At 39.8% G+C, this 22,930-nt stretch overlaps 1 protein-coding gene across 4 annotated transcripts in view; it reads right to left on the reverse strand.

The window, feature by feature from the left end:
- Positions 1 to 22,647, reverse strand: part of AFF2 (ALF transcription elongation factor 2) — a 463,868-nt gene extending 441,221 nt beyond the window's left edge. For 3 of the 4 annotated variants that reach the window (XM_075941078.2, XM_075941079.2, XM_075941077.2), the window contains exon 1: positions 22,468 to 22,647. In XM_075941078.2, coding sequence (XP_075797193.2) covers positions 22,468 to 22,514 — 47 coding nt within the window. In that variant the 5' untranslated portion in view covers positions 22,515 to 22,647. The remainder of the gene's footprint in view (positions 1 to 22,467) is intronic. The other variant, XM_075941080.2, reaches the window with a different exon arrangement.
- Between the last annotated feature and the right edge of the window lie 283 nt (positions 22,648 to 22,930).

The following is a 22,930-nucleotide window of genomic DNA, read 5'->3' on the forward strand; positions in this document are numbered from 1 at the left end:
GTGGCCAGCATGGCACAGAACATGCACAGCTATTTTTGTCCCACATTTACAAACATAGTTTCAGCCTCAAGCAAGCACAGCTCTGCGTATCACATTGTTCTGGTGATGATGAGATTAGAACCAAGAGCACCAGCTTCGCCGGTTTAAATAGTGTTATTGCTGGATAGATTCCTATGCTCGATGTAGTTGGGTGCCCCTCCTCCATTACCAGGTTATACAACTACTTTAAATACCAAGTGACAGCTGCCATGATTTAAATGTGGACACGTACTTTGGGTGGACTGGAGAGTTGCTGAACACTAATACTAGGGTTGCCAGGTGTCTGGTATTGAACCGGACAGTCCATTATTTTCGCCTCCTGTCTGGTAAAAAAAATTCAGAAAATACCAGACACCTAAAATGTCCAGTACTCTCTGATTTTTTCCCGGCCAGAAGGTGAAAATCCCAGGCTGTCCAGCTCATATGGAGGCAGCCTGGCAACCCTAGTGCTTACCAGGGAACTGTCCAGCCCAGCGCAGGGAGGAAAGATGGCAGGCAGCCGCCGGCAGCCTGATAGGGCCAAAAAGGCTCGTCACGTAGTTTTTAAAGGGGACACAGTGTTTGTTGGGTTTTTTTTGCTCAAACAAACTTTTTCCTGGCGTGTTTTTGTTGTTGTTGTTGTTGGGTATTTTTTCTGAAACCATCTGGCAACTCTAACTAATGCCCAAATCCAGTAAAAAGTCTGAGCACCCTAGGCAGCAGTGGAGGGGCCTTTGGGGAGTTTTCCCAGTGACTGTAAAGAAGGCCAGACAGAGAAGATGGCACTCAAAGCCGGAGTCATCTCCACAGTAAATGTCCACTCATCCTGTCCACACCCAACGGAATGGTGGATGACTCCATACAGCAAGAGATACACTGCTCTTTCCCAGTCCCATATTTTTCAGCTTCCCAAGCTGCTTGGAGCAGCAGTGAAAAGCGAAATTCTGCCAAGCTGGGCTTTAGGGCTGTGTGTGAGGGAGGGACAAACTGGTTGAATAAATCTTCCTGTCCCTGCACAGCATAACTACCCCAATTCTACTGCATGAAGGGACTCCATACCTCAACTCTGGGATGCAGAACTTGCCTCCTACTAAACAAAACCAGTATGGCTGTAAGATTTTGTTGTTTTGCAAATAATATTATTTTACCAAGCCCAGAACTTGAGTAAAGCCTGATTAGTCTACTGATTACACAGCCCATTTTTATAAGCTAAAAATGTGGCTGACATTGGGGACTGGATAATTCAGGAGATACATAGACCATCATCTCATAATTACCTGATTTAATTCAGACCAGATTAGGTCAATATATTCCAAAGGTTGTTACTGACTGAAGGTTATCTGCTGACATGAGCAAATGGTCTTGGTACAGTTTGAGAGGGTCAAGATTTCCCCTACCACAGAAAGCCACATCTTCATTAAGGCTAGCCAGACACCTGGTTGGCAGTCTCAGCAGAGTTCAAGGAATAAATGGGCATATAAGCTCTGAGAATATGAAATCTTCAGGGCCTTAGTTTGCTCCTCTATCAAATGGATATAATGACACTGTCTTTCTTTCATGGGATATATGCTGGGAACGAAAGTAGGACGTTTCAAAAACTGAAATTTCCCACCTGGAACTTTAATATTTCAACATTTATTTCCATGCTATCTTGGGATGAGAAGTATCAAAATATCATTTTTACCCACAGAATAGACAGTTTTGGAAAAATCCTATTCAGAAATACCAAAATCCTATTCAGAAATACCAAAATATTTAGTTTCAGTTCAGTTCCGCACTAATCTGCATGCCACAAGGAGCTGCAATCTTTTACGGGAGTTGTAGTTGAAGTGCTTACTCCCCCACTTCGCCTCTATGGGCTGAGCTCCCTGACTGGACAGTATCTCCCCTGGTACAACATGACTACACAACCAGAGCCCTGCGCAGATACAAAATTTGTATCTGCATCCACAAAAATGAGCTGTGAATATCCGCATCCACATCCCCACATGAGGATACCTGTGGATTTAAAATGGATATCTACAGATGTTTAGTGCTCTGTTCACGTGATGCACCATGACTATTCAACCAGAAGAGACATTGCTCCAAGGGGACATACAGAATAATGTCAACCTGACTTGAAATTAAAGGTTTGATTCAGTTTAGTAAACTAAAGTGAACTTGATTCAGGTCAGTTTGACAGAAAAAAAATTGCTTTGATTTTTCTAGTGGAAATTTTTTGTTTTGCAAAAACTGAATTTTCCACCTAAAAAATATTTGAGCAGAAAAAAAATTTCTCAAACAGCTCTATGTTAAAGACCATGAAATGCTCAGGTGCTATGGTAATATGGGCCATACAGATCTATCCTTAAGATAAAAAAGGACAGAAATTGTGCTTTTGTTTGTGTTTACACCACCTTCCACAAAGATGACAGCATGGGCAAGAAATGGTATAACAATGGACACCTTCTCATCTCTGTTGGGCTAGGCTGGAGCACATTAAAAGAACTTCATTCTGTCAATTAGGCAAACAGACAACGTCAGTCTTCAGAGCTGTCAGCCCAGTGCTTTTCACAGACATTAAATTTACAGAAAAAAAAATAAAACCAATGAAGTTGTGATAAAAATGTAGCTGACACAAATGAAAAAAAAATTATTGCTTTTGTGGCTGGCTGTAACATGTGTTGCTGTTTGACAGTTCTCCTGACAATTAAGCTGAAGAGACCATATGCATAGATAGCAATACCTAATTGTATAGTACATAAAGTATGCTATAAATAAACCAGCATCACCAAAAATGATCCTTGCCCTTTTTTTGAGTGAGAGATGCAGTTTTCACATGTTTATTCTGTATATTCATAGTGCTAGATAGTTAAAAACCAGTGTAGATGTCCTCCCTCCTCCAACATCCCAAGATAATATCCTCATCTCAAGCTGTACTAATACCTTACTATTAATATATTACTTTGCATTGACACAGAATCAAGGAATGCCCGTAACACCCTCTTAGAGATGCAATACGGATGCCGAAATATCCATTATGAAATGACTTGCCGCATTCCCAGAAGTAGAATTAGGAATAGAACCCAGAACCTGATTCTCTCCAAAACTCCAGCTTTGGCCATTGGCAACCATTGTATAGTAGGAATGTGAATGGATAACTGTTTAACTGGTTACCCAGTAAGCATCACCCTGCATGGGCTGGAAGTTGGCAGCCCAGCACTGGACGGAAGCAGCGGGGGCGGGGGATTGCCAACTTCCATCCCATGCAGGCTGGGTGACGACAGCCCCATGGCAGGCAAAGCCCCCTGTCTGTCCCTGTTTAATCAGTTAACTGGTTAGACTTAACATTTAAGTGGTTAACTAATTAAACGGGATTTTACATCCCTAAGACTGATCATCCATTATTATTTTCTTCAGTACTAAATTACGGGGTAACATTTATGCTGTGATAATGCCGAGAAGCCAAACAGATTATGCCCATCTATACTAAGCATTTTTGCAAGCTAGAGATGTAAGTGACTAGTTGAGTAGTCGACGACCAGACGAGCCAAGGCTTATCTGACAGTCAAGTCACTACTCGAGTAGCCGCTTCTCCCGATCCCCTTGCAGCCTCTGTCCGCCCTCCCCTCCCCCCAGCACCGTCTCCATGTGGGGGCAGGACAAGCAAAGGCTCAGTGGGAGACCGGGCATGAACTGACACTCAGCTGTCTCAGCTCGCACCCAGTCCTGCCTCTGCCTTTTAAATGTAGTAAGAACCTCCAGCTAACCCCTCAGTGGCTTTGCCGTTTCCCCCCTTGTCGACTAATTGAGCAGTCGATGGAAATTCCTTCAACTACTCAATTAACTGGTGAAACGCAATTTAACATCCTTACTGCAAACATATGGTAAATGCCAGTCCCTCATCAAAGAGGCTAATTGACACTATGATAATGTATATAGAACCAATAGACATGAGTCCAAACTTTCCACTAGATCCTTTGGAGATGCAGGGGATACATACAGGATTTCACAAACTGATCATCACTTCCTGGAATACTGGGGGGAGGGAATATATTGACAATGTTAGGAGAAGTGATTTAAGTGCCTCTTTGCATTTAAAAAAGATTCCTTAAATCTGCAGAAAGTTATTAAAAATGTTCCAGAAGCATTGAAAATAGCAGTTAAGTGATCCAACACTTCTCAAGACCGTTAAACTATTCTCTGCTTAACCAGAATCTACATTTAAACCAAATAATTAATATATGCCTTCTCAGGTTCATAATAATTAGCACATCTATTAGCAGCAATGGTGGCAACAGAAATGGTGACAAAAAAGGGCTTTGCTGTAGTGCTAATCTGATCTTACCTGGTCATCCACTTACTCTTGTACTACTAAGCAGACCTTCTTCCCCTTAAGCCAGACAAATTACTATGACAAGAAGCAGATTTAGGGTAGCAGCCATTCACAGATCACTTTAAGAACGTTACGGGTCATGTGCTGATAAACTACTTGCATTACTGATTTCTGTTGGCTTTATCCACAGCCAAACTGTTTTGCTTCAAGACAAGAACAAGTTCTTGTGGATTTGTTTGTTTGTTTCTTATAAACACGTATATAAATTGAGGGGTTGATCGACCAAGAAATAATTTTTATCAATTAAAAAAAAAACCGTTTTCTCCTTGCCCTAGAAGGACATTTTTTAAAGTGTCCTTTAAAACTTGCAGACTTCCCAAAGCAAGAATCACCATGCCAATCAATAAGGCCAATTTTAATAAGTAAGTCAATTTTTAAATTACTTTAGATTTTAATGGAATTTAATTGCATTTAAAGTTCAGCATTTTATTAGCAAGATGCTCTGTAGTTACAGCCACCCAAAACTGTTAGGATTTTGGCTATTGTTTCCAAATTTGCGTACCTGAAGGGCTGTTAGACTCACACATTTTCATTTAGGTTTCCAGATATGAGTGGTCTGATTTTCCTTTGAACTACAAGGGCAAAAAAAACGTTAATGCAGAAGCCAGATTTACAAGCAGAGGAATGTTTTAATAACCTGCAACTTAGAAGCTGGTTGACAATTTTTTTCCATACTTTGAATTATATTCACCATTGCCCATTGAACACACCTGGAAATGTTCAGGCCAAATCAATAGACAAAACTAAATTGGGGATAAAAGCTAAAATCAGGGCAAACAATGCTGTCACTTTAATTATGGAGAGACTAGAGTCTTTCTATGTATTATCCCACAATGGCATAAAAATTCAGGATGGCACATCCTTAAGTTGTCCGGCATCACTTATGATTGCAAAAATATGAAGTTTATGCATCGTATCACATCATACATAATACGTTCAAGCGCCCTAATAAACAGACATGACAGAGAGCATTCATTATACATTGATAATTATTTGCATTGTGAGCTTAGCTTTGGAGTCCCTCACTTTTGTATGTTTAAGACAGACTCCTAAAACTACTTTAATGCATCTGATTTTGCAGTAGAATCTACAGAAGGGGAGAAACTTTGGTACAAACTGAGATGAACTAGGGAAGATGCTTTCAGGCTGCTTTTTTTAAACTACGTTTTAAAGATTGTTGTGGGAAAATTTAAAGCTTTAATGCTTTCATGAATTTAGAGCAATGATATATTTAACGGACTGTTCTCTCTCTCTCTCACACACACACAAAACCCTATACGACACACTTAGAAATATTTAAATAGAATAAGTGTACATTTTACATTTCAAGTGAGAACCTTAACATTTCACTTCTGACACATGACGATGAGAGTGCTTGTATGTAGCTCATCTGAGATGAGGGTTGTGAAAGTACCCAAAAAAATGTGAATGGGTTCACTGAAATGGTTCATTTTGCGGGGTCTCCAGTCCTACCTATTGATAAACATGGGAGAATGCCTGACTGCATACACACTCAAATACTTATTTATTTTTATTATTAATCATTACTGAGTCATAATTACTATTTATTATTTAAGTGCCAACAACGAGTTTGTGAGCCAGAACAGATGCAAAATATCCTGTGCTAATGAGAAAATCAAAGCCTTTCTCATATAGTAATTTCATGCCATAGGATATCTTTATTTTTGCCAATAAGGTGTAACAGTAATTAATACAGCAATATTTTCCTATTGTTCAAAATGAGTAAAGCAATTAAAGCTGCTCAAATCCTGGGAATTTGCGGCTGCAGCTCCCTCCCTCCACTACCACCACCGGCACAAAATACAATAAATACCATTGAAAAATTCCTATTAAAGAAAAACAGCTGCCAAATAAAATACGAATTGCCCATAAAAGGCCATTTTCTGTTTATTCAGAGCTACAGTCACTGCTTTTCACAGAAAACACAGCAAGGCTCTGTTCCATCATATTCTGTGTCTGTTGCATAGACCATCAGACAGGGCCAAACACAGAGGATAATTTGTGAACTAACCAACAGCACTTTGCATTAGTCCACATTTTATTGCAACGTAATAGCTTTGATAACTACTCATATTACTAGAAAGCAACTTGCACTCTGCATATTTATTTGGCCCCTTTGCTTGTACCTTTACAAAATGCAGCTTCTGTTATAACATATAAGAACGAGGGATGCTTTCTTAATTTTAATATTTAAGTTATCTCGGCAATGTATGAACCTTAAAAAACGGCTCATGCAATATGCCAGATTGACAGGCCTGGAGCCTGAAAACGTGTATGAATCCAGAAGATCATGCACAATCCAATGCTGGCATTTACATCTTCTATTACGAGTGGCTAGCTCTAATATCCAGCTACATATTGTTAATGCAAGATCAGAAATGTAAATGAAATACAATACACTATTTAATGTAAAAACTGCTGTGAAGGCCAGCTCCAGTTGACTGAAAATTAAGGCACTGCTCATTCACCAGCTGTAAATAGAAACAAATTCCCTGACCATGCAAACCAATTCACACTCACCACACAACTGGGCTCAAATTTGGGAGCCATGGGAGCTGCTATGCTGCACCAAATATTGCTGACCTTCAAAGAAATGTTCCACATCATGGGAGTTACTAACAACTAAAAACACATTTATGAAAAGCAACATGTATCTTCTAAGGGTATGTCTACACTACCCCACTAGTTCGACTAGAGGGGTAATGTAGGCATACCGCACTTGCAAATGAAGCCCGGGATTTGAATTTCCCGGGCTTCATTTGCATAAGCGGGGAGCCGCCATTTTTAAAACCCCGCTGGTTCGAACCCCGTGCAGCGTGGCTACACGGGGCTCGAACTAGGTAGTTCGAACTAGGATTCCTATTTCCACGAGGTGTACCGGTAGTTCGGAATAGGAATCCTATTCGCTTGGGTGGAAATTTGCATAGCGAGCAGTCCACTCCACAGATTCCCATGGTCATGAGTCCACCTGTGTGATTTCCAGTGGAGTGCTACGGGACTAGATTTCAACATCACTGAAGTCCCTGAATACTGGAAAGCAGCCTTTTTAGATCGGCCTTTTATAGAAAGGGGCCAAATTTCCAATTTCAGATCCAAACCATTCAGTCTCCAGATATGCTTGAACATGGGTCACAGCCAGAAACTGGGGTCCAATCAAAACATCCATCGACAAAAGAAAATCGGAATGAAGATCTTGATGTTTCACCTGAAGAAGTTCACAAAATGGAAACATCCTTCTCTGAGTGAAAGAGCAACTATTAAATGGATCAGAAGCTCCCAGCTTTCCCTATGCTGGTACTCGCCCCGCTCTATGAGAATCCCTATTAAGGGTGGAAGAATGTGCCCTACATGGTTTATGGGGATGGAATAAAAATAGGAGGAAATGAAAACTCAAAGATGGGAGCTGCTCTAGAACACTGTTTCTTAAACTATGTTCCACAGAACACGGGTGTTCCGTGAACAACTCACAGGTGTGACGCCACCTCGTCTTTGTTTTTGTCCTTTTTTGTCTGACGATTTCTTTTAAAGAAAATTTTCATAGGTGTTCCGCATGAAAAAATATTATTGTTTGGTGTTCCGTGGTCTCAAAAAGTTTAAGAAACACTGCTCTAGAACACTGGATTATGCACACAAGGCAGCTAGGAACCATCAGCCTTATATAGGATATGCGAAAACAACTTCCCAACAGTCCTAAGGAATCTTTCACAGCCAACATCTCTACACACCATCTTCAACACCACTGTCCTTTTTGGTCCTAGTTCAGCAAGGTACATCAGCTCATGAACATACTGCAAATTGCGTAGCTCATTTAAATCTTATTTCAAAATAAGGCGCTACTCCAAATCATCCTTTAACCCTCGTGCAATGAGGTTTACAGGGATGTCACAATAGTGAGCTCATTATATTTCGATATAATGGGCTTTCTCTTAAGATGTGGAATAGCTATTTCATGATACCGCTGTGTAGATGTAGCCAAAGTTAATTTTTACAGCCTTAGGCTGACAGTCTTCCCCACATAGAAACTAGAAATGATGTAACCACATTTTGCAAACACAGTGCCACTATACTACACAAACGTCTACAGAAAATATACACACATAGAGACACTCTTGGGGATAAAAACAGACTGGAAAAAAATGAGGGTCTTTTCTAATGAGATAGAAAATGACATGTAAAGATTTCATTCAACCAACAATCTCTTTTATGATATGAATAAACTACTAAAACAGATTTAATCCGTTATAAAATCAGATTATGAGAAGCAGACAAAATCACAACTTTATTCAATATGCCACTTTATCCAGTGTGACTAATGCATTATTTGTATGAAGTTAAAGTGGAGCTTTGGAAAACTATGAAATAAATCAAATGCTCTACTTTATGTAATCTTAACAGACAGATCCCATTAGGATTCTACTATGCATAGCTGTTGGTTAAAATCATTGACCAGTATCCTTATAAATTAATCAACTGAGGTAATGCTGGCTTGGCTGTCATCGTTTGCTCCTAATCTCCATTTAGAATTCACTTTAACTTTTCAAGCTCTTTAGAATAGGTTTATCAATCCTCTATCCTTTGCTTCAGATATATGACTAACAGTAAATTGTTTACAAAAGCCCTGATGTAATAGTAACTATCATTTATGTCCTTTTCTTTCCATAGACAGACAGCATATTGACAATATATTATAATTACTTAGAAAGATGTTAATCTTAACCAAACACACCAGTCTGTCTCAGTTTGGATGAGACCTTTAATCACTTGCAGCTGAATTTGCAGTCAGATTGTGCAATCATACACAAATGAGAATTGTTGAAAAAAAAAAAACCACCTAGGATCATTCTGGCTGAAATGTGGCTAACAAAATGCACTTAAATTATGCATTTACATTAGAGGATCTTTGTGAATGTAGGGTTCTCCACGTAGCTCTGAGATATTTTCAAAATATACCATTCCTATGCTAATCTGTACAGGAGCTGTAATTTATACAAGATCCAGCCAAATTTGTTGGATGCTTCTTTTGTGTGAGTTACATACTATGGGACTCACCTCCCTGAGTAATGATAACAAAATCAGGCTCTAGTGAAGGATTAGAAAATGTACTTTAGCCACCCAGATGGTACGAGCCTGACATGGGCTGGAAATGAATGAACTAATAGGTATTTTTTTTACTCAGACATCAATCATATGTAATTGTTGCTGTCTAGTAACAGGGTCCATTCATGCACCCTTGTCTGGATGCAACAGAGATCTTCCACATGCAGATCTTCCCTTCCCTACATGTGTGGGGTGAGGGGCGGGGACGGAGTGTAGAGGAGGGTCAACCACCTCCAAAGACGTATTGCCCCTCTCTTCCTGGTCCTACGACTCCAACAGGGATCAAGGATGAAAAGCAGGCAGGCTGTGGAGGAGTGGTCAGCCAAGGCAGTGGCGGGATGGAAACAGAATGCAGCAATACCACGTTTTTCTCCTTGGTCTTCAGACACTACAGCGCTTTCCATAAACTCCCCCCTCCTCAGACAAGAAAAGCCTTTTCCTTCATGAAGGGAGATGAGAAAGCAAGAAAGCAAGAAAGGTACATAGAGCCCTGGGCAGATGCAAAATTTGTATCCGTATCAGCATCCATATCCACAAAAATGAGTCACAGATATCTGCATCCACGGATGTGGATACCCACGGATAGAAAGCAGATAACTGCAGATTTGCAGAGCTGTAAAGGTACACAGGGGAAGACTGCAGTTCACCTCCCACGGTGCTATGAAGGGTAGGAGTGCAAGAGGAGTGAGTGTAGTGCCACAGATATATTGATGCTTAAGAAGGAGTGAACAATTCCAAAGATCTGAGACTCCTAGTGCCTGACCAGGGACTACTGAAGTGAATGGAAAACTTCCATCATCTTCAATAGTCTTTTAATCCCCTCCTCCCTCAATGAGCTACCCCATGGGCACATGAAGATGATTAGAGGTTAATATGCTGTCGATGGTCTCCCCAATTACCTTAAAATTAAATTCTTGGTTTCTTCCAAAACACATTCCCTTCTCTAAAAGCCCATTTTAGCTTCAATTTTAGAATGATACCATACAAAACTAATCAATGTAAACCAGATTTGCAAATTTTCAAACTTTGCCCATTCTTTCAGGACACCCACAAAGACCACAGAATCATTTGCAGAATCTTGTGGGGAAACCTCACTAATATTTTTTGTATGATGAATATGCACTTTCTGTATAGGAACTATATAATAAAAAGCTATTCTTGCTAGTGCTTGCTAAACACAATGCAGCAGTTAGTATCTTTAAATGTTATAAATAGAAAGTATGCTCCTTCTAATAATATGTGCTAGAAAACCCAAGCCCTAGGTTAACTGAGAAAGGAGAAGTCTGTTGGAAACAAAGCCAACTGGCTTGAAGAAAAGACTGGACATAATTTTCAGTAAGTGTCACATGCGTGTCATTTACTTCAGCCACAGTAATACAATAAAAGATTTCATACAAGACTGATGGGGAAAAAAAGAATTGTCTTGCCTTAAAAAGGTACCACCATTCACTGTCCAAGTTAGCGCCGGCCACGTAAAATATTTGTCACCTATACGATGCAGCCGGTGTACTTGACTACGTTTTCTCTTATCTCATCCTTCTTCCTTCGATATATTTCCTTTGGTCCAAATTCTGCCTTCTCTTTTGTAAGCTGCATTTTTACTGCTAGCTCATCTGTGTAAATACCGATTTGCCCCACAACACCATAATATTTCAGCACTGCATATACTGTAAGGAATTTCACTATAACACATCCGTGCAGTAAAGAGTGATATTAACAATGTGGATGCATGAACCGAGCTGTGGACTGGGATTCAGAAGATCTCAGCTCTATTCCTGCATCTGTCATTGGCCATCTTTTGCTGCTCCATGCCTCAGTTTCCCACCTTTGTATAAACAGGGACCATGATACTTACTTTTTTTGGAAAGTACTTGGAAATCTTCTGCTGGAAAGTGCAATATAAGAACTAAATATTATCGTTCCCATTTTACAGACAGGAAACTGAGGCACAGAGGGTTTAAATCACTTTCCCCAAGGTCACACATTGAGTGTGAGGCCACAGGTAATTGAATTTACATTTCCTGACTCCCAGTACAATGTTCTAGCCCCAAGACCCCCCTTCCCTACAGCATACGCATATACACACACAATCTCAGGTCACCTACTCCTCTTCAAAAGCCAAGCAAATCGAATAGGCTTTGCATAGTACCCTGAAACACAAAACCATGAAAATCAAAGGCTGCTAAATATAAGCGCCAACTTCTATTCTCCAGCCACACAAACAAGACTTACAAAAGTGTTCAACTTAGGGTACATCTACACTGCACGCCTATTTCGAAATAAGCTATTCTGGAATATATATTCCAAAATAGCTTATTTCAAAATACCACGTCTACACTGCAGGGAAGCCTCAAAATTAGTCTGAGGCAGGCTTCCCTAATGTAGATTTAGATTTAGAGCCCCAACAGGCACTGGGGAGGAATAACTTAGAACGGCCCTGTTGAGGCCGTTTATTTTGAAATAGCAGCAGTGGAGCATCTACACATGCCATATTTCAAAATAGCTATTTCGGAATAGACGTTATTCTTTGTGGAATGAGGTTTACAGATTTCGGAATAAGCCGCTGTTATTTCGAAATTATTTTGAAATAACGGAATGTCTGTGGAAACGCTGGCATTGTTATTTCGAAATAACACTAGTTATCTCGAAATAACGGTGCAATGTAAACACACCTTTAAAAAGTCTACTTTCCCATGGACCATCAGTCTAAGGCCCACTCTACTTCCCAGTACAATCAATTGAAAGACGCCTATTGTCTTTAATGGAATTGGATCAGGACCCTGACAAATTAGTTTTAACACTTGCAGATAGAGAAACGTATTCCTGGCCCCTGCACCTGACAGGAAACATCAGAAAATCCTAATAATAAGAACGAGAGGCCAGTATTTTCAGAAGTGACTAGGGATTTCATTGCCCACCTTGAGACACTCAAAGGGAGCTGATTTCAGAAAGTGCTGAGCTCACACCTGCTCAAGCCCCTCAGGTGTTTCAAACTGAACCACCTCCCAAATGGAGGTATCCCATAGCTAGTCACTTCTGAAATATCTGGGCTGCCATATTCTCAAATGTACATGTGACTAATGTAAGTAACAGAAATACAGGATCACCATCTTGCTGCAGCATCTCAGTTTGCCCTGGGGCAGGACTCTCAAAAATAAATGGGAAATTGCAAATCTCATCCCAATATAAAGAGGCTGTTTTTTGTCTTTAACAGAACCCCATTTTTAAAGGGCTTTATTTGCTTTATTTCTATTGTGACTTTTTTCCTGCTGGTGAAGCAAGGTCTACGGTCAATGATTCAGTAAAAGGTGAAAAGGTGCATCATTAAGGGTGCGTCTACACAGCAGGGTTTAACTTGAAATAAGCTACGCATACTGAGCTACGTCAACTGCGTATCTTATTTCAAAATATCTTATTTCGAAATAGGGAACATTCTCCACACCAGATATTTGGAAATTGAGCACTTTTCCTCCGACTTTCCTTATTCCTCATACAATAAAGGTTACAGGAGTCAGAATAAGAAGTCCTCCAGCTTGACAGTATTTTGACACTATTTCAGAATAACTGCCTGCGGTGTAGACACAGACTACGTTATTTCGGAATAGTGCTAGTTATTTCAAAATAGTGTTGCACTGTCGATGTACCCTAAGACAACTGTTTAAAAATATAGTTATTAGGCTGAGCCTAACTAAACCACACTACTCAAAGATCAGATGTTCAAACTAATATTTATGGCTAAGGTCCTCTCTTGAATAAAGCCACAAGGTTGCAGGTGTGAACTAGATAAAAAAAGTACCAGATAGTAAGCATGTACTTTTTATTCTTTATAACACAAGAACTTGGGATCACCAAATTAAATGAATAGGCAGCAGGTATAAAACAAAAGAAAGTAAGTACTTCACACAATGCACAGTCAACCCATGGAACTCTTTGCCAAAGGATGTTGTGAAGGCCAAGACTGTAACAGGACTCAGAAAAGAACTTGATAAATTCAGGGAGTCCATCAGTGACTATTAGGGTGTGTCTAGACTACATGGCTCCATCAACGGAGCCATGTAAACTAGTTTACCTGACATAGTCAATGAAGCGGGGATTGAAATAATCCCCGCTTCATTAAAATAAAAATGGCCACCGCATTGTGCCAACAATCAGCTGATCCGGCACAGCGTGGCAGTCTAGATGCAGATCAGTTGACAAGGGAAGCCTTTGTCGACCGCTCCCTTATGCCTGATGAAACGAGGTTTACAGGAGCGGTCAACAAAGGCTTCCCTTGTCGACCGATCCGCGTCTAGACTGCCGCACTGTGCCGGATCAGCTGATTGTCAGCACAGCGCGGCGGCCATTTTTATTTTAATGAAGTGGGGATTATTTAAATCCCCGCTTCATTGACTATGTCGTGTAAACTAGTTTACACGGCTCCGTCGACGGAGCCATGTAGTCTAGACACACCGTTACTGTTTGCCAGAAGATGGGAATGAACAACAGGGGATGGATTGCTTGATGGTTCCCTCTAGGGCACTTGGCACTGGCCACTGCTGGAAGACAGGATACTGGGCTAGATGGACCTTTGGTCTGACCCAGTATAGACATGCTTATATACTATTCTACATGGAAACTTTGCATTTATAAAAAACACATACCACCATGTATTTAGCCTGTAATGTGTCTGAATACATGGGCATGTATTTACCTGCTCTTACCTTTAGGCTATTAACTAAGCTGGGCAATGGTCTAGTGATTGAGTACTTGTCTATATAGTTTGGATGTCAGCTAAAGAAAATACTAAATTAGGGGCATGATCCTTAAAACTCTTACTAATGAGTAAAGTGATGACTACCATGAATAATGAACACTGTGCTAGGTAGTAAGTGTTTGCAAGTTAGGACCTCTAATTGCTGGCAACAACAAATTCTAAAGAGTTTACTTATGCTGAAGTACTATGTACACCCACAGCCACACACAAATTGCTATAGTAATGTTTGCCACTGGACCAACTGAGTGCATTTTAAACTGGTTTTCTGTCCCAAGCCTTTCTTTGCTCTTGGTTAACACTACTTCCCCATACAAACATGTAATGAGTGCTGTATTCACGCTTCAGTGTAACTACCAGCTACCATGGTGGCACCTGAGTCACAGATCAGTTTGAATCATTGACCATTGTTGCTAATTAAGCATAATGTGCACACTGCATACAATATGACACTCTCCCTGCAATACGGCTCTCAGAAATTTTAAAATACAATCCGAAGCTACACATGAGTAGCTCAGATCACATACTAAAAGACATTCAACGAGTGAGCGTTTCAACCTTTCAGTGGAGCATGGTTTGTCAATCTTCGGACATGTATATAAAATCTAATTAAAATGATGTAAAGTTTTACAGAAGGAGGAATGAATGGCTAGACTTGAACAGTCATAATAATTCACGGTGTGGATCTGCTACACTTGAAAAACAGCCTCTTCTCGATCAAATGCAATTTGTAGTGGTTGGAAATTTAGCAGAGGGAAGGAATGGCTCTCTCTCATGGCTGCTTTTGAACTCCATGTTATTTTTCAGCATTATGAGCTGAACCCTGCAATCCTGTTCTGTTATATGTAGTTCTTAATATTGTAATTAGTCCCATAGAAATCAATGGGTAGCACTACACTTTCTACTGTTTTAAAGGATCATATTCTAGTATGGTATTTTCCAGAGGAGATACCCAGCAATAGGTGGATACCCACAAACTTTGTTTAGCAATGCAAACTTAATATTAATTTGTCATTTTTTAACACAGCTTTGGTTAGCTCACCATACGATAAAAAGTTCTGTGAAATGGAAACGGAGTTCAGGACCGAGGAAAATCCTGCTGACATGATCTGAATTTACTTTTTCTCCACCTCATTTTATGTCCTCCTCTTATCCCTATTTTTCTCCATTAGTCAGTAGATCAGTAGGTCAGAGGGTTTGTGACCAGAGATATTAAAACAAATTAAACAACTGTGTGGGTTATTAAGCACCAATGCAGAACACGATTTGCATAATGAAAGGTTTAAAGCACCTTTTCCTTCAGGTCATCGCTGTGAAACTATTTTACAAGAAGTCTGGTGATAGTAGCTGGATGTGCTATGAGATTGGCTACCTCCTCGCATTTGATATGCAGAGGTTTTTAAGCGGCTTTAAATACTAAAGATGCTGCAAAGTTTTTGTCTTCATCAAAGTTGTTCTCAAATGGTTTTTAACCAGCTTGGGGACTTTTAAATACATTTTACCTTTTAAAAACACAACTGAGAGGCAACGCTTCTTAAAAATGGTTTTAAATAAAATTAAGCTGCTCTCAGCATGGATTTCCAGGGGGCTTTTCATGTGCTTAGAGACAGGCATGTGCTGAAGTACCTGGCTGAAGCAGGGCCTTAAACAGTAGTTCTGCACTTCATGAGACCTGGCCCCTATATAGGCCTAATATAGTGCCTATTTGAAGCCAATGGAAGCATCACCTTTAATTTCAGTGGCTGTAGCTCAAGCCCATACTAAGGAAAACATAGGTGGATTTGATTATTTATTGATCAGAAGTGCATAATAGGGATATAAGAGCCCAATCGTCCACCCCCTCTACATCTAAAATTTTTAGCTATCTTACATAGACAGCCCTTTTATAGGATTGGATCTAGGCAGCTATCATAGGCCAAAAGCTCTAGAACTCTTGCGGCATGTTCTAAATTAATTTCCCTAAGAAGCCGTTCATCTTAAAGTTTTAAGATTTGCATTGGTTCTGACTGCCACTCATGTGTGCAACCATCACAAACAGGGGATAGAACTGAAGCAAAAAGATAAGATACTTTAAGCCTCCACATTAAAATATTACATCTGTTGCAAGCACCACACTAAGAATTCCTCTCCCCCCCCCCCCCCCCCCGTTGGAAGTCTTCACACTGATCTAGGTTCAATTCAATACTCAAGCACATGCTCAATTTTAAGTGCATAAGTAATCCCATGGATTTAGTAGGAATTACTTGTGTGCTTAAAATTAAATCCATGTGTAAGTATCTCTCAGAATCAGGGCCCAAAAGCAATTGTTTGGAGTCAAATTTCTATCTAATTTTTAAGTCCATGGGAGTTTTTGCTGTTGATTTAAATAAAGCAGGATTTGGTCCTGCAAGTGCAAGAATTACTCTCATTATACCCTTCCCCCGCCACAAGACTGAAGAGCTGTGCAGAAGTTCTGAGAAGTGAAAAGACCACACGTGTCAGTTCACATTTAACAGATCATTCTGTATATTTATTTAAATGAATACTTTACAAAATGTCACATTTTCCAATCAAATCATGTATTGAAATTCCAGGTTGACGTGACATTCTTTATCACAGGCACAGCAGGCACAGGCAGTATTTGATTGATCCCATTAGAAGGGCTTCCATTATAAAAATCCTCTTTGTTTCAAAAACTCCCAAACTTAAACATATAATTTGCACATGCTAGGTGTACAAATGCTGTGGAGTTCTGTTTGGCTTTGGAATGCCTGTTCTGTAAGTTATTCTTCTCTATTCAGATGTGTCTATTTTAAAAAGTCCTCACATTCTTGAATGAGTCATTAGCAAAACAATTCACATGTTGTTAAACTGATTTCTCAAATGTGATCATAATTGGGCCTCCTCTGATGGGTGCAAGTTCAAGGTTTACACAGGGCCATGTTCTTATGCCAGGACAGAATTTTAGTAAGTCAGAAAGTGCAAGATTTGGCCCAAAGCATTATTTTGAATGCTCACAGCTGCTTGTTTTGACAGCTTCCAATCCTCGTCAACCGCCTATCAAGGTGCCACAATTCATCCACTTACATTTTCAAAGCAAATTGAAAATGAAACATTTTCAAAAGAATTACTGTGGGATGCCTGTAACAGAAACCCAGAAAACAAATGCATTGCAACTGTAATATTTCTAAGAGGAAAAGGAGAAAAAAAATCAAAGCTTCTATCTTTTCATTCAGCATTTTTTTTCCTGTTCAGACTCCCACAAAAATCATCCCAATTCATAAAAGGATCTGTCTACTCTGTTTCACACATTCCCTAAAGAAACTGTTTCAACACACAGAAGATTTTTTATTTAACAAGCTACTAAACCCTCTTTATACAGAACAGTAACTGAGAAGGTCTTCTGCAGCAGCACATGGCCATAAATAAATAAAAAAACCCAAAAGTCACAGGCTGAGCCTGAAACAGTTCACCTTTGTCTGGAGAGCAGGATCACCCCCTCCAGGTTGAGGAAATATGTTGAAAGTGCATGCTGCTGTGGCATGCAGTATGTTTTTGCATTCATACAGCAGAGAAACCTGGCCCACAGATGGCCTGTTCTCAGCTTTGTCAGCCACAAACAGACCTTTGAACTTTCTATTTATATAACAGTTTAGTGAGTTTAAGCCTCTTCCTGTATAACTGGCAGTTTGCTGCTTTTGCTGTAATTAGGCTACTTGTGATACAGAAAATAAAAAGTAAAAACAAGGGGGTCTTGTCTGTAGTATGAAGTTTTCCCTTATCAGAACCACCCAGCTTCTGCTCCACTGTTACCTGCTGATTTTATTTCCTTTTGCAATTTTATATACCTGAATGGGCAGTTTTCCTTCCTACAGAATATCTCCTCTTCTGATAAGGCTACTTTTGAAGGACTGGAGGACTTAAATATCAGTAGCAATGACAATAAGTAAAACATAATCAATGTATCTCTGTTACTTGTGATGTTGAAAGGCTGGTTCTATATCCTAGGATTATTGGGTTGAGGGGTTTGTTTTTGTTTGCTAGCAGTTGATTAATGGCATCACTTTCTTCAATAAGCAGGTTCAAATGTAGCCACATGATCCCAGGATAGTTCAAGATTTCATTTACTTGGCTACCACAGACGAGTGTAGAAAATGATTTAAAAGACAAAATTTGATTTTTAACAGCAAATGGTCTCCTTGGCGCACACAGCCAGTCAAGCTTTTCATTATCTCTCTCTCCCTTTCCTTCTCCTCTCATAGAATGGTGCATATTAAATGTAAACCCAGGTGAACACCGCTTATTCATTGAGGAATCTTAACAGACTTGAGCTTTGGCCAGAATTCAGATCCATTAAAGGTGGGGAGGTTGGTTTTTGTTTTCTTCTTCTCCTATTTCTGAAATCTGGTGTGATATCCTCTGGGACACTTTTGACCTTCCACTGCACATTTCATTAACTCGAAACCACATTTTTAATAGAAATAGCCACAAGAACCCAACAACTAAATTCTTTATTAAATTCCACAAAAAATGTCTCTTTTCTAGGCTTCTGTGAGGACTCTAAAACAAGACCCTGAAGGTCTGATTCTGCAGTTTTTATCCAGGTAAATCTCCCACTGATTGGGCTGAGTGCCACAAGTGAATTTAAGAACATGTCTCCTGGCAGCACATTTTACAGCTTTGACAGTTCTGCATAGAGAGCTGAGAAGTCACTACAGAAAGATACCTCCCATGCAGGGAAAATGAAAATTCAAATAGCATTCTTCGGGATACTTCAAAATATTCTGGAGTCATTTGCTAATGAAATGGTGATTAGTGGTTCCTCATATCCTTCACGCCTCTAACAATGCTGCTACATACACGTGACCATTCAAATTACTGTCAGTCTTCGTATTTCACAACTTAATGCTAAAGCTCTGCCATATTTGTACTCTCATATACATAATGTACAGACTCCCTCTCTCACATACACACACATTGTAAACCTGATTTTAGCACTGCCATTTGCTAGTGCAAAAGTCCACCTGAGATCAATCAAAGTTTTAGGAGTGCAAAGAATGCAGAACTGAATCCCTATTAGTCTTCTACATAATTATGAAACACTTTATTTTAGGAAATGCAAATTTATTTAAAAAGGGAACAAGCACTACTTCAGCATGTGTATACCTACTATATATTTTGAAGAGTTTGTTTGTGGATTTATCTGTGCAAAATAATGTTATACTTCGCAATTACCTACAGATAACAAATTTTGCATAAACAATCCCGCCAATTAAAATAAAAGAATGCATTACTTTTTATACCGGAATAGGCTGGATGAAAGGTTTACATAATTATTTGTTTTTCATCAGAAAAAAGTCATAACTATTATGATTAGAGTTCATAAAAATATTTGCTAACAAAATTAAAATCCAGTCGCCTATTCAACTGTCATTTTAGTGCAAAGAAAAATGTTACTGTTACAAATCACAAAATAATTCAAATTAGTTACGGAAAGAGTAATGGAAGCTTTATGAGTTTCTGATTCAAATTTACTAGGAATGGTAATTATTCAATAAAATGAATAAAGTTTGAAGTTGAAATCCTACAAATTTCAAACTGCTCTTTTACTTCCCATTTGCAAACACAGTAATAAAAAAATCTATTACATATATTTAATTTCTTCAATTTTCCTTAAATGTAATCTACACAAAATGACTTTGCCAAGTCAACAATGGACCTCACCAGCTATTATACTATATTATTTGGCGTGTGTGTGTGTGTATATAGTGTATTGTATATATTGACATAACTTGTTTTATGTTTCTGAACATACACTATAGTGTGTGCACATATGAGAGTTGTATGTAATTATTTTGATGGGCCAAATCCAACTCACCTTATTTATGCAATGGAACTATTTGCCTGAGTATGACAAGTGGTAATATATAAAATTATATTCATATGTGCACTATATATAATTATGCACATGCATATAATGTTGCTTATATGCATACGTGTGCACACACAAACATACACACACTATTGATTATAGGCTAAATCCAGCTTGCTTTAATGCAGCAAGTAAATTGTGTGTGTATCACACACACATATGTATATATACATAAAATTGTAAGTTATACATATGTGGGCCAAACCCAGCCTGCCATACTCATGTAAGTAAACCAATGGAGTACATGCACATATCTATACACAGAATACACAACATGTAATATATATAGTTTGCACAGATACAGAATGATTAGAAACACAGTCAAATAGTAGAACATGACCCTCAACAACGGTCCATTGAGCTAAAAACATTAGATTTCTTTTAAAACAATAATTGTCACTATAATAGTCAAGTGAATGACAACCATAATAAAAGAAACAGTATTAATATTTTATGCAAAAACAGAGACACAAGAGTTTTCCTCCTTGTGAGGCATATCACTAAATGTACATAAGACTATATTGAGATAAAAATAAGTTATTAAGCATTAAAACTCAGTATCTGTAATGTATTTAGTATTTAAACTATACCCACTTATTCAGTTGTAACAGCTTCTATTAAATTAATGATGTTACCCACACCATAAATTAGGCAAATTGTATGCAAATACTATTTGAATAGTAATACAGTGGTTATCAGTTGTCTGCAAAATAAATTAGTGTAGCAGAGTAAAGATAGTGTGCAGAACATAATATTTAATTGAGCACTAATTTTATTGTGATTATTACTTTTAAATAACAACAGCATGGTTATTAAACAATGTAACATGTATAGCGATGGTTTATGCAGAGCTGGTAAAACACAGCTCAAGATCTAAAATGCCTGCTAACAGATTAATATTGATATAGTGTAATTTATGGTTCCAAGGATTTATTCCTAAATTGCTGTAAAATAAAACGTGACAGGTATTTCAGTTCTGATTATCTTGGATTTTCAACTAGAGCAGCTACAGTATGTTTGGCAAAATGATGGCTATTAGCTAAAGATGTGCTCTTTTTCACAGCCATTGCTTAAAATATCAACAAAGTAAAGTGAACCCTAGCGCAGAATATGCACTGTGCCTATACATACCCATTTAGAGGATTAGGGCTGAAATACAGTATTTTATTCTTTTCCTTGTTGGCAAACCTACATGCTATCTTAATTACATATAACCATCCAGTAACCAAATTTGAATTTTATCAGACACAGTAAGGAAAAGCAACTAATCTGTTCTGAGTGGAGAGAAAAATAAGACATTAAGGATGCCATAACAAACAACCAAAAATAAGTATTCTTATTAACACTATGTGAAGCAACAAAAGTTAAATACTACAGAAAGTGCAACTTTGCTGCTAATGGTCACCCACCGAAAAATTCCTCAACATTCGCTCTATTGCAACAAGTTCACAATGTTTTAGACAGAGGCACCAAATCTTCCCAAGGTGAATGCTCATTTGCAAAGCACTAAAACCTAACCCCCCAGCCCCAAAGTCAGAACTATTATCAAATACCACCTGGGACGGATCTACCCTCTTCCAGGACTAACTTCAACCACAATGCTTTACCTTGAACAGGCCATCAGCCAAACACACACACACTTAAACTGTGCAATGAATACAGCAAAACTCCAGTGGCATTTCTCATAATGAGGGGGAATATTGTCACTGACAGCAGTAAACAGTACATTGGAGAAGCCACGATCTTGGGGAAATATATATGGCAGCTTTAATTCTCCGGGAGCATTTTTGTTTTGCTTTCAACGGTCCTACGCTTAACCCCCCCCCCGCCCCCCTTCCCGCATCCCTCCAAGTTAACCCATCGATCCGAGGAAAGGCTAGGTGCCCCTGCCACTTAAAGGCATGCAAAACGGCTAATGAATAAAACCCAACAGGAGCAGGGGGGTGGGGGAGGCATGACTCTTCTCCTTAATATCCATGAATTGCAACCCCCCCCCCCCGCCCATACACACACCCACACGGTTACACTGCACTCTTGCAACTTGGCTCCTCCACAGCATTCCCCCCCCAAAAAGACTCCCCCCCCCAAAAAAAGTGCTTGCCCATTACAACCACGCACCCCACTTCCCAAGCACCAGGCACAAGCCAGCCACGAGCCGTGGGTGGTTTCAGCAAGTGAGCAAGGCTCGGGGTGCTGAACCCTCCCCACAAAGGCTAAAATACAGCGGGGGGGGGGAGGAGAGGGGGGGGGGAAGAGGGAGACGCACATCGGAATGAAAAGCAAATCCAAACCTACCACTGCTGCTCTAAGTCCCAGTCCCTGAAAAAGTCGAATAGATCCATAGCGCGCTGATGGGGGAGACTCAGAACGGGTCCCCCCCTGCCCTGGTCTCCCCAGCCTGGCTAGAAGTGGCCGGCCAGCCCAGGCAGGAATTGCATAAGGTGACTTGCCTCCCCCTACCCCCCACCCCCGCCCTCCCGCCCCCCCCGGCTCGCACTACGCCAGGCTGGAGGCTTCTCACACCGGGAAGAAGCCGCTGCTGCTCTCTCTGGCCGCCGCCAGCAGCCTGGCTGGCTGGCTGGGAGAGGCAGGCTCAGCACCGGCAGCGGCAGCAGCATCTCACACACACACACACACCCCGCGAGGGGAGGAGCCTGGGCAGCCAGAAGCCGCGACATGGAGCCAGCGAGGTATCAGCGCTAGGATCTGGCAGAGGCGGACAGCAGCAGCCGGCCAGGCGCGGGGCGCCTCCTCCTCT

Source organism: Pelodiscus sinensis, chromosome 13, assembly GCF_052426305.1.
Source record: "Pelodiscus sinensis isolate ZL-2025 chromosome 13, ASM5242630v1, whole genome shotgun sequence".
NCBI classification, from domain to species: Eukaryota; Metazoa; Chordata; order Testudines; family Trionychidae; genus Pelodiscus; species Pelodiscus sinensis.